This window comes from Sinocyclocheilus rhinocerous, unplaced genomic scaffold, assembly GCF_001515625.1.
Source record: "Sinocyclocheilus rhinocerous isolate Xijiao unplaced genomic scaffold, SAMN03320098_v1.1 scaffold942, whole genome shotgun sequence".
Taxonomy (NCBI): domain Eukaryota; kingdom Metazoa; phylum Chordata; class Actinopteri; order Cypriniformes; family Cyprinidae; genus Sinocyclocheilus; species Sinocyclocheilus rhinocerous.
Window position 1 is genome coordinate 3,119,277 of NW_015627890.1, and position 15,198 is coordinate 3,134,474.

The 15,198-nt window shown below is 38.9% G+C and overlaps 4 protein-coding genes across 5 annotated transcripts in view; 1 reads left to right on the top strand and 3 right to left on the bottom strand.

Annotated features, from left to right (window-relative positions):
- LOC107736219 (actin-binding protein anillin-like) overlaps positions 1-3,579 on the bottom strand; it is a 15,481-nt gene extending 11,902 nt beyond the window's left edge. Inside the window, exons 1-7 of the mRNA XM_016547693.1 lie at positions 3,462-3,579; positions 2,944-3,009; positions 2,515-2,691; positions 1,277-1,363; positions 1,006-1,178; positions 809-901; positions 623-703 (exon numbers count right to left, since the gene is read on the bottom strand). Of these exons, the coding sequence (XP_016403179.1) occupies positions 623-703; positions 809-901; positions 1,006-1,178; positions 1,277-1,363; positions 2,515-2,691; positions 2,944-3,001 (669 nt within the window). The 5' untranslated portion in view covers positions 3,002-3,009; positions 3,462-3,579. The remainder of the gene's footprint in view (positions 1-622; positions 704-808; positions 902-1,005; positions 1,179-1,276; positions 1,364-2,514; positions 2,692-2,943; positions 3,010-3,461) is intronic.
- A 976-nt stretch (positions 3,580-4,555) lies between these two features.
- On the bottom strand, positions 4,556-7,805 carry LOC107735654 (pyruvate dehydrogenase [acetyl-transferring]-phosphatase 2, mitochondrial-like). The gene is made up of 2 exons (XM_016547273.1): positions 7,773-7,805; positions 4,556-7,429 (listed from the first exon to the last, which is right to left on the bottom strand). Exon 2 carries the CDS (start codon positions 7,383-7,385, stop codon positions 5,805-5,807), a length of 1,581 nt encoding a protein of 526 aa, XP_016402759.1. The 5' UTR covers positions 7,386-7,429; positions 7,773-7,805; the 3' UTR covers positions 4,556-5,804.
- Positions 7,806-9,002: 1,197 nt separating this feature from the next.
- LOC107735667 (pyruvate dehydrogenase [acetyl-transferring]-phosphatase 2, mitochondrial-like) lies at positions 9,003-12,632 on the bottom strand. 2 transcript variants are annotated; one of them, XM_016547280.1, is made up of 2 exons: positions 12,559-12,632; positions 9,003-11,876 (listed from the first exon to the last, which is right to left on the bottom strand). In XM_016547280.1, the coding sequence occupies exon 2, from the start codon at positions 11,830-11,832 to the stop codon at positions 10,252-10,254; it is 1,581 nt and encodes a 526-aa protein (XP_016402766.1). In that variant the 5' UTR covers positions 11,833-11,876; positions 12,559-12,632; the 3' UTR covers positions 9,003-10,251. The 2 variants fall into 2 exon arrangements, with proteins under 2 accessions (XP_016402766.1, XP_016402771.1); XM_016547285.1 differs by lacking the exon at positions 12,559-12,632 and adding an exon at positions 12,220-12,252.
- Positions 12,633-13,535: 903 nt separating this feature from the next.
- LOC107736230 (telomere repeats-binding bouquet formation protein 1-like) overlaps positions 13,536-15,198 on the top strand; it is a 23,261-nt gene continuing 21,598 nt past the window's right edge. Inside the window, 4 exon segments of the mRNA XM_016547700.1 lie at positions 13,536-13,656; positions 13,755-13,883; positions 13,991-14,119; positions 14,264-14,324. Of these exon segments, the coding sequence (XP_016403186.1) occupies positions 13,536-13,656; positions 13,755-13,883; positions 13,991-14,119; positions 14,264-14,324 (440 nt within the window).

A 15,198-nucleotide genomic window follows, 5' to 3' on the forward strand; every position in this document is an offset into this window, starting at 1 on the left:
GCTCCTCTGCTGCTGTCTACTGGTTATAATTGTGATTTGATGTATTTTTTAAATTTTACATAAGTCTTTGTTTACCACAAAGTATATTTTGGTCATCCCATTAAAAATAACATTCAAACTGGATCATTTTAGAGCTTTAAAGTGCTGGAATTAGTTGTGTGAAATGCTTGAAAGTAATTGAAAAGTGCTTGAAATTCTCTCTCAAAAGGTTGTACAAACCCTGAAATGAATGATGTAATGCATTCGACTATTTCTACCACAACACCACGGTTACAGTTACCACAATTGATGAGCCATCACCACCAGGAGCGACTGAGCTGAGGATCATTCTGAGCTCGGACAAGTTTGTTTGCGTAGCGGTCCGAGCTGCGCAGCTGAAACGTAGCACGGTTTAGTTTCGCTTTCATTTCGTTTGCTGTTTCTCAAATGCAACAGAAATGGCAGCGCTTATGAGTTGGACAATGCAGTGGTCGCGCCAGTGCGACCGCTCACAAAAATTAGTCGCACCGGCAGAAAAAATGGTCGCAGTCTGGAGCCCTAAGAAGAATGACGAAACAGACAAATGAAAAAAATGAAAAGTCAAATAACAAACTTCAACAAATTGTCTCAAATACATGCTCACACTCCCGGGCTGTAATGGAGGCCACTGGGGTTTTCGATTTTGCCTGTAAACCCAGGGAGAGGATGTGGACGGAGATGGCCTCTGGGAAAACGGGGATTATTTACTTTTGATCTAAACTTCTAAATGCTCAAAATCCAGACAAGAATCCACAGTAAACAGACAAACATCTTAACCTGACTGGCTCACCTCAATGAGGGAAGAGTCAGACAGACTCCTCTTCAACCACATGTTTTCTGCCACTGGCTGAACCTTCAATTGACGCAACTCATCCTCACGTGCCTGTATTTGAAGACAGTTGAACTTAGTAAAAATACATATCCTTCGCTTAGAGATTTGTTTCAGAAACAGTCAGAAAAAAGGTGAAATGGGTGGGACAGATCTACCTGGCGGATACGGGAGGCCTCTTTACTGCTGGGTGTCACTGCAGTGTTCAGCTGCTGTTGCATGCCATGCACAAAGCTGGAGAGATTGCGTGTGCAGGGGGTGGAGCGACCGGGGCTGTTCAGTGGCGTCGGAGCTTTGAAGCACTGCAGGCGAGAGCTAAACTCTCCCTCACCTTACATAAAAATGCACATTCAGCTCGCCACAGTTAAAGACTTAATAAAGAATGCAGTAAAAGAAGCTGCAGCAGCCTATGTGGAAGAAAATACTCACCGATATGACAGATCTGCGAGGACATGCTGTCGGTGCAACCCTCGGACCCGGGGTCAGACAGGCAGCGCTGGACTAACCCAGTCCCACCTGACAACACAGAAAAAAGACAATTCATTACTAAACACTGGAAATATAATTACACTACATAAACATGCTTAAAAACATATCAACGGCACAATTCTCATAATACAGACAACAAAATTATAAAGTGCAACAGGAAAGAGAATGAATGGTGGTTAATAAAAAAACATGGCCATTTAAAAAAAAAATTCAACAAGATTTTACATTCAAATTTACATATTAGGAAAAGTGCATTTAGTAGATGATTGTTTTTTTCTCTCACAAGTTTTAGTCTTTTTTGCAGTTCCCTTAAATAGCCATGCACTGGGACAAATTACATTTTAGAAGTACAAACATTCCATGCAGCCTCCATGCAAAATACATAAAAATAATAATAAGAAAAACAATACAAAATTATACAAAAAAAAAAAAAACATTTCTGAAGTGTTAGAACTATTTATGTTATTAACAGATGTATTTAATAGTCTTAAATTATATGTTATATTTATATAACATATATATATATTTTTTTGGTGCCGTTCTGAAGTATCAACAAGATCATTTGGAATGGATTAAACATCTTTTAATAACCAGAGAGGCTGATTATAATGGGCATCATAAAAATGCAAATTTATGCACTGAAAATAGTGTTCCATTCCCAAATTTCCAAAAAAAGGTCTTCAGTCTGTCACTAACATTAGAACTAAATAACCAGTAACAATATAGACAAACAACAAAAATGTAAAAAGCAAAGCAATATTTTCTATCAAGTAACATTGTGCGCCAGTTTCATTTCACAAATCTACATATAAAATAGTACACATATAAACCATCACAAGCAAAATGATTTTGAAATGTACTGAAAAATCAAAAAAAGAAAAAAAAAAAGTTAACAAATAGTTTAAATATACTTGAATTGGCAGAGTGATTTACAAAAGGATAAATCTGAATTCTTACCATCTCGTCTCTGGCTGAGTTGCTGGACTCTGGAGTGGATGGAGGTTATGGCTGGAGTGTCTGGTTTCACCTCCAGCTCTGCCAATTGCAAGCGTGTCCTGGCAGGCGATTTCTGGGGGCCAGGTTCTCCATCAAAAAAAGAAAAAAAAAAAGTTAACAAATAGTTTAAATATACTTGAATTGGCAGAGTGATTTACAAAAGGATAAATCTGAATTCTTACCATCTCGTCTCTGGCTGAGTTGCTGGACTCTGGAGTGGATGGAGGTTATGGCTGGAGTGTCTGGTTTCACCTCCAGCTCTGCCAATTGCAAGCGTGTCCTGGCAGGCGATTTCTTGGGGTCCAGGTTCTCCTCTCCCACTGCTGCCAGCCGCCTTTTCTTCAACACATTTTCAAGTTCTGTAAAACATTTTAGAACTTATAACTCACACTGATATCATTATACAGCCTAATGGTTAAAACTAACAACGTCACATATAATCTTAAAACAGTGTATATAAAGAATAAAACTCAGTTACAAAAGAACGTAGCTGACATATCTTAGACTTTGCAACAATTGACAAATTAATATACTTCAAAATACTGTCTAAGTGGGCAATGGTTAGTGTGTTTGAAGAATAAAGGCGGTGACAGATGAGAACACAGTCTTACCACTAGAAGCTGAAGAGTTTTCCTCCAGTGGATCTCTCGGTCTCTTCTGATTTTCCATCTTATCACCTGTCAGCAGAAAACCAGCTTCAAGTTTAATGAAATTAAGTTTAATAAAGACTTTAAAACAGTCATAAATCAGGTGTATGTGACGTATAGGTACTGATTTCAAATTAAAATTCATCATATAACGTTACAGAAGTGTTACTAACTTTGTTTATACAGTCCTGTAGAACAATTTATACGGGTTCATTTCAAATGTTCATATCAACAACAATAAACTACGAACGTCGTTGTTGTTGATACGAGATGACTGGTTAATCTAAAGGAATCAAAATATGTATTTTTCATATAGCGAGACACTGAGGCCAAAGCGCTGCTAGCTAGCAATCACTGTTAAACAAAGACAAAATACGAAATGCAAAATGGTCGAAGTCGTAGAGAGTGAAAGGTAATGGCAATCGTTTAAATATAAAACGCCATTTTTGTCAGTTTTATTGTTAAAAATATAGCTTTCTTACCTTAGTAAAATAACCGTGACAGAGTTTGTGGAGTTTCCAAACGTCCACGTCTGTCAGCTGAGCTCGAGCGTTTGAATTTCCGCGGGCGCTCCGCGCATGCGCAGAGTTTCAGCACAGGTCAATCCATAGAGCCCTCCTGTGGACCGATGATTAATGGCTTTATCAAAACGTAGAGATGATTTACAGAAATTTGAACAATAATACTTACACTGCCGTTCAACATTTTGGGATCAGCAAGATTTGAAATATTTTTTGAAAGAAGTATCTTCTGCTCATCATGGTTACATTTATTTGATCAGAATTACAGAAAAAAACAGTAATATTGTGAAATACTATTGCAATTTAAAATAATGGCTTTCTATTTTAATATACTTTAAAATATAATTTATTCCTGTGATCAAAGCTGAATTTTCATCAGCCGTTACTCCAGCCTTCAGTGTCTCATGATCCTTCAGAAATCATTCTAATATGCTGATTTATTATCAATATTGGAAACAGGTTTGCTGCTTAACATTTTTTTGGAACCTGTGATACTTTTTTCAGGATTCTTTGATGAATAAAAAAAAAGTTAAAAAGAACAGTATTTATTCAAAATAGAAATCTTTTGTAACAATATACACTACCGTTCAAAAGTTTGGGGTCAGTAATTTATATTTTAAAGTATGTTAAAATAGAAAACCATAATTTTAAATGGTAATAATGTTACAATATTACTGTTTTTTCTGTATTTTGGGTCAAATAAATGCAGTCATGATGAACAGAAGAGACTTCTTTAAAACACATTAAAAAAATCTTACTGATCCCAAACTTTTGAACAGCAGTGTATGTAAGTATTAGTTAAATTCCCTTTTACCTGTTATTTCATTAGATGTTGTGTAACAGATACATTTAAGCAATCAACGTAAGCAAAATCATCATTCTCAAAAAAAGAGCAAAGAACAAATCATTTTCTACACATCTGACTACAACTGTGATGCTGAATTTAGATCAGAAATTAATATTTTACTTACAAGAACCCTTTTGAGGTGTTTTTGCATAATTTTATTTAACAACCTTGTTTTTTCATAAGGCATAACATAACATTTCCATGTGACTACAATGTGACTTTAAGTGTCTGTATTGCTTCTTTCTTTGTGCCATTCTGAAATATCAACAGATCGTCAATATCATTTGGATTAAATGTCTTTTAATAACCAAAGAGGCAGACTATAATAGACATCATAAAAATACAAAGACAAAATTCTGCAGTGAAAATATATGATCTTTTTCCCAAATTTCCAAAAGAGGAGAGTTTCTGAAGTCTCTCACTCACATTAGACCAGAACAAACAGTAACAATATAGACACAGAAAAGCAAAACATTGTTTACTATTAGGAAACATAGTGCACCAGGTTTACTTCATATATCCACATATAGAACAGACAATTTTGCTAAAGCAAAATGATTTTGAAATGTACTTGCAAGCTGATGTAACGTTAATGTAAAATGTAACGTGTAAAACAACCTTCCATAAAATTGGCCCCTATGACCTTCATACTTTAAGGCACTGCAAATATTATCAGTTTAACCATTGACAAGAATATTGTTGTGACTCATTGTAGTACTTTGACACAACCTGCAGTCACTACAAGGTGCAAAGTGAAAATGTTTTCATAGCACAAGCAGAGAAAAAAACAACGTACAGCAAAAAGAACCAAGTGTGCTAAATATGCAAGCAAAATTAATGTCTTATGGAACATCTATAGAATAAATGAGAAGAATCTTAATCATTATTCTAATCCTAATGTTGTAAAAAATACACTTTAAATGACTACTTCTTTGAACAGATCCTAGACAAACCCAATATAACTATGATTAAAAACACATAGGCATTAACTATTTCAACAAAACAGCCAAAGCACAAGAACAGATCTATACCCATCAGAGACATAAAAGCTGTGAGGTGTAAGGAAAAGCATCATAATTAAAACATTTGCAAGAGGCTGAAAAATAACTAGCCTTAATTATAGAGACGCTTTTTGATTTGCATGCTAGTTGTATCTGCTGACAGAACTACATAAACAGATTAAGACTTTACCTTCACATTTGTAACCCATAAAGTGTCATTTAAAGTGAGTCACTGAATTCTACCCATTGTCTGCATTCACATTCTCCAAAACAAAATGCAAGCATCTGTTGCAAACTTAAATTAATGTCACCTGTAGACATTTTTAAGTATACGCAACAATATAAAAGACAGTAAGGAACGAGAAAAACACATAAAATGCATTAAAAAAAATTCACAGCTGAAAACAACTCTTCAAATATAATTTTAGATCTGAAACTTTAAAATGTTGGTCGTTGTTAGTTAGCAGTTTTGCTGAAGTTAGGGTTAAAATAAATCACGGTGACAGTGATGTCATCTCGGTACATGCGTGCTAAATCGCTAGGCAGAGCCAGTATAGTTGCCAGTCTCTCCTGGTCCATCTCTGCATACTCATTTGTGCCCAGTGCATGGCGAATCAAATGTGTGGCACCGTTCAAATCCAAAGCGGGTGTTGCTCTGGCCCGTCGCTGCAGCAGCAGCTGGTGCATTTGTCCCAAGTTGAGCTGGCTGGCTGAAACCGGAGCTTGCAGATGAATACCAGTCAGATGTTCCGCCACAAGCCTGACCGCCTCATCACTGGTCATCTCGTCCCAGAGGCCATCAGAGGCCAAAACCAAAAACCGGTCCTGCGGTCGAAGCCGGTGGTAGGTGACTTCTGGTGTCGCCTCTAAATAAGGTGGAGTGAGATAATTAGGTGGAGCGTATTGATGAAGATTCAGTGCTTCTAAATCAGAGTCTCCATTCTCTAGAACACTCTGCTGGAGCTCACGACTCCATTTGAAGCGAACGTCTCCAAATGCACGCAACGGCATCAGGACCCCAAGCAGCCTGTCGTCTACGATTACCGAATGCCGTTCACTAGCCGGGTGCTGCTGCCATATGCGCTCCACCTCGGTTACATTGGCAGCGTTGTGGTCTTGTGTGAGTGGCAAAGCACTCCAGCTCCCATCATGCTCCTGGACGCCTAAAACCGCCCGACAGTCTCCTGCATTTGCAACATGCACACCTTCTGGTCCAACGTGAGCCACACAAGCCGTACAGCCAGCGAAGGCGGCCTGGATGGCCGTGTTCCGCATCAGGTCATTTGCGAGCGGCACCTGTGCCTCAAGAGAAAGATCCGTGTCCAGTCGTTGGAACGCATAGATGAGAGCATCTGTGGGACGCATGCCGTCTCCGTGTTCTTCACTCGCCAGAAGCTCCTGCCAGTAAACACGCAAATGATTGACATAGAGGGCTGCTGATTCCCTGTAGTTGTAGTCGTTACGGTGCTTGTACCACTGCAGAATGGGCGGCACGGGTCGTAAAGTCTCCATGGCAGCCTCTAGATCCTCCAGGACGGACTCTGACATCATCGATACAGCGATGTAATAAGGCAGACGCTCGCTGACCGCTTGAGCACACGCATGTCCGCCGTGTCCATCAAACATGCCAAAAAGCATGCCACGAGTCTGGAGGCAGCTGGCACTGCTGCGTCGGTCCTCTAGTGGAGTATTGGCGGAAAGCTGGTTGCTCTCAAACCTCAGCACTGGACTGGGACCACTACGGCCATCAAACTCTGGAAAACGAACGGACTGCTCATTAGCACGCAGAACTGCGTTGATCTGCAGCCGGCTCAGCTGGAAGTCTAGTTCACGTCTTGGAGCATGCAGTGTGTTTTCTCCTTCCTGTCCTGAGCTTCCATCTGATCGACTACGGGAAGAAAAGCTCCGGGCATGACAAGGGAGCGGGTAGGTTCTACACAGTTTATCAGGTAAAACATGCTGGCTGGGTGCAAAGAAACTGGTCAGATGTCTTCCACCAGTGTAAAGGAGGAGCCTTGAACACAAATAGCCAGACATTACTGCCTGGATGCAGTGATCAAATCAGTCTACAACTCCAGCATCTGGAAAAACACAACGTGAAATCACAAGATTTAGTAACAGGCAGTCTTTAAACTGATCAAAAATCACAGTAAATGGACATTGTGCAGATTAAAATCTGCAGAAATAGTTGTGTTTTGCAGGCTCAAGTCAGTGATATAACCAATAAAGATTAAGACGTGTTAATATTACATATTGTTATGAACTCATAGATCATGCAAAATCTTCTAAGTATAAATCTAGCCATGTTTGCAATGCAAAAAATCCAACATCAAGGCTTTCTCATATGTGTCAGGGTCAAATAAAATCTATATACATATAAACACTATTTACTTCTTGATTTTAGTCTAAAACGTTCTAGCTTACCGTACCGGTGTTCCGGTGAATCCAGTTTCCCTGTTTCCCCCTCACAGCGCCTGCGCAACTTCGCAGTGTTGCCAAGTCCGCGGTTTTCCAGCGGTAGTTTTTAGTAGCAATTGGGCGTTTCTTTTTTAAATATCCTGGCAACCCTGGAACTTCAGTACTAAAATCATGACGTCATGATTTCGCCCCGGCTAAGCAAGTCAGCTTATGGTGGTTTTGCTGTCTTTCTGCAAGCAACGTTCATTTCACCATGTTAATTAGATCATTTGTAATTAAATACGTATTAATGTACGTGACGTCCTGTTCAATCGCAACATAGAGTCAGATTTCTCTGCTAATTCTAACTTTTGCCTGTTATGAAGTGTAACACCATTCATTACAATTAGACAGTTAAATTCCTTCGTCAGGGGCATTCTTTTGTTCAGACGCCCATTTCCATTTTATTGTTATTGTTGTTGTTAGTGTGTGTGTGTGTGTGTATTTAAAATAATGGCTTTCTATTTTAATATACTTTAAAATATAATTTATTCCTGTGATCAAAGCTGAATTTTCATCAGCCGTTACTCCAGCCTTCAGTGTCTCATGATCCTTCAGAAATCATTCTAATATGCTGATTTATTATCAATATTGGAAACAGGTTTGCTGCTTAACATTTTTTTGGAACCTGTGATACTTTTTTCAGGATTCTTTGATGAATAAAAAAAAAGTTAAAAAGAACAGTATTTATTCAAAATAGAAATCTTTTGTAACAATATACACTACCGTTCAAAAGTTTGGGGTCAGTAATTTATATTTTAAAGTATGTTAAAATAGAAAACCATAATTTTAAATGGTAATAATGTTACAATATTACTGTTTTTTCTGTATTTTGGGTCAAATAAATGCAGTCATGATGAACAGAAGAGACTTCTTTAAAACACATTAAAAAAATCTTACTGATCCCAAACTTTTGAACAGCAGTGTATGTAAGTATTAGTTAAATTCCCTTTTACCTGTTATTTCATTAGATGTTGTGTAACAGATACATTTAAGCAATCAACGTAAGCAAAATCATCATTCTCAAAAAAAGAGCAAAGAACAAATCATTTTCTACACATCTGACTACAACTGTGATGCTGAATTTAGATCAGAAATTAATATTTTACTTACAAGAACCCTTTTGAGGTGTTTTTGCATAATTTTATTTAACAACCTTGTTTTTTCATAAGGCATAACATAACATTTCCATGTGACTACAATGTGACTTTAAGTGTCTGTATTGCTTCTTTCTTTGTGCCATTCTGAAATATCAACAGATCGTCAATATCATTTGGATTAAATGTCTTTTAATAACCAAAGAGGCAGACTATAATAGACATCATAAAAATACAAAGACAAAATTCTGCAGTGAAAATATATGATCTTTTTCCCAAATTTCCAAAAGAGGAGAGTTTCTGAAGTCTCTCACTCACATTAGACCAGAACAAACAGTAACAATATAGACACAGAAAAGCAAAACATTGTTTACTATTAGGAAACATAGTGCACCAGGTTTACTTCATATATCCACATATAGAACAGACAATTTTGCTAAAGCAAAATGATTTTGAAATGTACTTGCAAGCTGATGTAACGTTAATGTAAAATGTAACGTGTAAAACAACCTTCCATAAAATTGGCCCCTATGACCTTCATACTTTAAGGCACTGCAAATATTATCAGTTTAACCATTGACAAGAATATTGTTGTGACTCATTGTAGTACTTTGACACAACCTGCAGTCACTACAAGGTGCAAAGTGAAAATGTTTTCATAGCACAAGCAGAGAAAAAAACAACGTACAGCAAAAAGAACCAAGTGTGCTAAATATGCAAGCAAAATTAATGTCTTATGGAACATCTATAGAATAAATGAGAAGAATCTTAATCATTATTCTAATCCTAATGTTGTAAAAAATACACTTTAAATGACTACTTCTTTGAACAGATCCTAGACAAACCCAATATAACTATGATTAAAAACACATAGGCATTAACTATTTCAACAAAACAGCCAAAGCACAAGAACAGATCTATACCCATCAGAGACATAAAAGCTGTGAGGTGTAAGGAAAAGCATCATAATTAAAACATTTGCAAGAGGCTGAAAAATAACTAGCCTTAATTATAGAGACGCTTTTTGATTTGCATGCTAGTTGTATCTGCTGACAGAACTACATAAACAGATTAAGACTTTACCTTCACATTTGTAACCCATAAAGTGTCATTTAAAGTGAGTCACTGAATTCTACCCATTGTCTGCATTCACATTCTCCAAAACAAAATGCAAGCATCTGTTGCAAACTTAAATTAATGTCACCTGTAGACATTTTTAAGTATACGCAACAATATAAAAGACAGTAAGGAACGAGAAAAACACATAAAATGCATTAAAAAAAATTCACAGCTGAAAACAACTCTTCAAATATAATTTTAGATCTGAAACTTTAAAATGTTGGTCGTTGTTAGTTAGCAGTTTTGCTGAAGTTAGGGTTAAAATAAATCACGGTGACAGTGATGTCATCTCGGTACATGCGTGCTAAATCGCTAGGCAGAGCCAGTATAGTTGCCAGTCTCTCCTGGTCCATCTCTGCATACTCATTTGTGCCCAGTGCATGGCGAATCAAATGTGTGGCACCGTTCAAATCCAAAGCGGGTGTTGCTCTGGCCCGTCGCTGCAGCAGCAGCTGGTGCATTTGTCCCAAGTTGAGCTGGCTGGCTGAAACCGGAGCTTGCAGATGAATACCAGTCAGATGTTCCGCCACAAGCCTGACCGCCTCATCACTGGTCATCTCGTCCCAGAGGCCATCAGAGGCCAAAACCAAAAACCGGTCCTGCGGTCGAAGCCGGTGGTAGGTGACTTCTGGTGTCGCCTCTAAATAAGGTGGAGTGAGATAATTAGGTGGAGCGTATTGATGAAGATTCAGTGCTTCTAAATCAGAGTCTCCATTCTCTAGAACACTCTGCTGGAGCTCACGACTCCATTTGAAGCGAACGTCTCCAAATGCACGCAACGGCATCAGGACCCCAAGCAGCCTGTCGTCTACGATTACCGAATGCCGTTCACTAGCCGGGTGCTGCTGCCATATGCGCTCCACCTCGGTTACATTGGCAGCGTTGTGGTCTTGTGTGAGTGGCAAAGCACTCCAGCTCCCATCATGCTCCTGGACGCCTAAAACCGCCCGACAGTCTCCTGCATTTGCAACATGCACACCTTCTGGTCCAACGTGAGCCACACAAGCCGTACAGCCAGCGAAGGCGGCCTGGATGGCCGTGTTCCGCATCAGGTCATTTGCGAGCGGCACCTGTGCCTCAAGAGAAAGATCCGTGTCCAGTCGTTGGAACGCATAGATGAGAGCATCTGTGGGACGCATGCCGTCTCCGTGTTCTTCACTCGCCAGAAGCTCCTGCCAGTAAACACGCAAATGATTGACATAGAGGGCTGCTGATTCCCTGTAGTTGTAGTCGTTACGGTGCTTGTACCACTGCAGAATGGGCGGCACGGGTCGTAAAGTCTCCATGGCAGCCTCTAGATCCTCCAGGACGGACTCTGACATCATCGATACAGCGATGTAATAAGGCAGACGCTCGCTGACCGCTTGAGCACACGCATGTCCGCCGTGTCCATCAAACATGCCAAAAAGCATGCCACGAGTCTGGAGGCAGCTGGCACTGCTGCGTCGGTCCTCTAGTGGAGTATTGGCGGAAAGCTGGTTGCTCTCAAACCTCAGCACTGGACTGGGACCACTACGGCCATCAAACTCTGGAAAACGAACGGACTGCTCATTAGCACGCAGAACTGCGTTGATCTGCAGCCGGCTCAGCTGGAAGTCTAGTTCACGTCTTGGAGCATGCAGTGTGTTTTCTCCTTCCTGTCCTGAGCTTCCATCTGATCGACTACGGGAAGAAAAGCTCCGGGCATGACAAGGGAGCGGGTAGGTTCTACACAGTTTATCAGGTAAAACATGCTGGCTGGGTGCAAAGAAACTGGTCAGATGTCTTCCACCAGTGTAAAGGAGGAGCCTTGAACACAAATAGCCAGACATTACTGCCTGGATGCAGTGATCAAATCAGTCTACAACTCCAGCATCTGGAAAAACACAACGTGAAATCACAAGATTTAGTAACAGGCAGTCTTTAAACTGATCAAAAATCACAGTAAATGGACATTGTGCAGATTAAAATCTGCAGAAATAGTTGTGTTTTGCAGGCTCAAGTCAGTGATATAACCAATAAAGATTAAGACGTGTTAATATTACATATTGTTATGAACTCATAGATCATGCAAAATCTTCTAAGTATAAATCTAGCCATGTTTGCAATGCAAAAAATCCAACATCAAGGCTTTCTCATATGTGTCAGGGTCAAATAAAATCTATATACATATAAACACTATTTACTTCTTGATTTTAGTCTAAAACGTTCTAGCTTACCGTACCGGTGTTCCGGTGAATCCAGTTTCCCTGTTTCCCCCTCACAGCGCCTGCGCAACTTCGCAGTGTTGCCAAGTCCGCGGTTTTCCAGCGGTAGTTTTTAGTCACTTGACAACACTGCGAAGTTGCGCAGGCGCTGTGAGGGGGAAACAGGGAAACTGAATTCACCGGAACACCGGTTTTCGTGATAATTGGCAAATGTAATGGCTAATTTTACAATTTAGTGATGTTTTTCCTGCAAATTTGTGTAATTGAACAAAGTCTAGAAATGTCTGTGCAACAATTCCCTACAAAGGACAGCTTTAATATGAGTAAAAGTCGAGTCAAACAGACACATACCTGGCACTGCTGCTCACTGAATGATTCCGTCGTAGCTGGTTGCAAACGTTCAGCTCGAGCGCCCCCTACAGTCATGTGCGTACTCAGTATTCACAGCTCCGCCTTTTTTATATGATAGAAAAAAAAAAATCGTAATTAATTCATTTATGTTATATTATATTATACACACATATACAAATAAATAATATGAATCAATTAATGACTAATTAATTAATTTTATTAACTAAGTCGTTTTCCAATCTGCTCACATCACGTGATTAAAAAAAGCGGCACTTTACGGAGCGGGATTATGAAGTTCTTCCGTTGAAATGTCGTTGGTCTTTCATATCAATAATTCTGGCCTCATCAACAATATTTAAAGTTTCTTTTGTAAAAAATTTAGGATTAGGTCGTGTATTTATTGTAAGCCAACCAAACCCTTCAGTCGTAAGGTAAATATTGTGGCGTTCAGCGAAGTTGTTGCTTATCGTTATTATTTACAGACAGTTTATGTAACGTTACCAAATTCTAACAACATTTATCTTTTTTGCAGGATATAGTGACACTTTGAGCGTGTAGGTGAAAAGGATGGTTTATTGAGTACGAAGAATGGAAGGTCAGCATCATATCATAATATATATGTTAACGTTAGTTTATTTTTGTTAACAATATGAAAACTTTAATTAATAACATTAACAAATATTATTACATAACATTATTATTATGCAACTTTAAAATATCTTGATACTTTGAAACTGAATTGTGAACAATTATGCAATGTTTTTAATGACTATCACGACATAGTTCCGGTAAAATCCATTACTTTCTCTGGTTTGTGTTCTGTTAAAATCATAGACTGTATGGTTAAAATGTACCTTGTCTTAAGTGGAAACATAACATTTATTAATATTATATTGTGTTTTATTGCACAAAACCCATCTGTTGAACAGATCCAAGTACATATTTTGCTTTCCACGCTAAAGGACTTCACAGTCTTCATGTTTTCAGCTACCAAGACAGATTTGCGTCTGTTACTGGAATGTCTGAAATACCAGATGAAATGGCCTGGATCACAGAAACAAGCTCTTCTCACTATCATCTCAATCTGCAAACAAAACGGTCTGATTTACAGCTCAGAACATACTCATATGACACTGCCTCATACAAACCTAAAAATATTATATTAAATAAATATTAAATATTTCTTTGTGCATTAGGTCAGTATGTGGAGTTCTTTAGAGAGATTGGAGGAATTTCCTTCATATATAACCTGTCAAAGTCCAGCACTTTCTCTCAGGTTAAAGAGACCGCTCTATTTACACTTGCATCCTTGGCTGAATTACGTGGTGTGTATGCAGTTATCATCATACATACATGTGGATCTGTGTGGTTTTATAATTGTATTGTTAAACAGTTAATATCTGAAATATAACATTTGACTATGAACTTGCAGAGAGCTGTAAACAGTCACTGTGCAGAGAGGAGACGTTTCGTGACTTAGCGCAACATCTGGAACAGAAAATGCCTCTGACGGAAAAAAGAGTAGCAGTGTACATGCTGTCTGTATTGGTTGCCAACAACCGTAAGGTTTACCATAAAACTTACATCCAGTGAGACCATTCCTGTGCTGATACTGTGGTTTTGTAGAGTGGGGAGAAAACAGGTTGGCAATTCACAAATGGTTTGTGTTGTGTGTGTGTGTGTGTGTGTTTGTTTTGTTTTCCAGGATGTGGACAGACTCTTGCTAAGACCTCCAGGTGTATCGAAACCTTGCTCAGTTTGTTCAGGTACACACATTAAGTTCAGTTTGTTCAGGTATGCATAGTTATCTGCCTGTATTTTTATACTTTATTCCTTTAGATTTAAATTTGTGATGTCACATGACTCCTTAAAGGTATTCATTGAATACATCTACATCATGTTAAAACACAGTATACAGCCTTACAGCAGCAGATTAACAGTCCCAATTAACACCTATAGACAGAGCAGGGCAGATGACATATTGAATTTTTATGTGGATGAAAACAAGGCTGTAAGGGATAGTCTACAGTTTTTAGGTAATTGATCACTTGCTTAAAGGGCTCATATGATGCGATTTAAATTTTTCCTTTCTCTTTGGAGTGTTACAAGCTGTTGGTGCATAAAGAAGATCTGTAAAGTTGCAAAGACTAAAGTCTCAAATCCAAAGAGATATTCTTTATAAAAGTTAAGAGTCAACCACACCTACCTAAAACGGCTCGTTCTAACACGCCCCCACATGTTTACGTCACGATGTGGGAAGATTTGCATAACGCCACCCAAATGTTCACGCAAAGAAAGAAGGCGTAACTTTTATTCTCGCTGTAGTATTGTTGCCACCGCCATACCGTGGAGACGCTGTGTTTCGTTGTGAAAGCGAAACTACTTTGTTTGGCCTTCCAAAAGAGGACGATATCCGCTTCGTCATGTCTAGAGCTGATCCGTGCTAGTCACTGAGGAAATACATCAACTTCGTGCTGTGGATCGCCAAATCGGCTTTCACCGTGGACGAAGCGGAGTCGTCGTCACATGTGGTTGCCGCAAGCATCAAAATATGGTAAGGGACATAACATTTCCGTCACACGCTTGAGGAATTCGGCCAATCACAACGCACTGGATAGCTGGCCAATCAGAGCACACCTC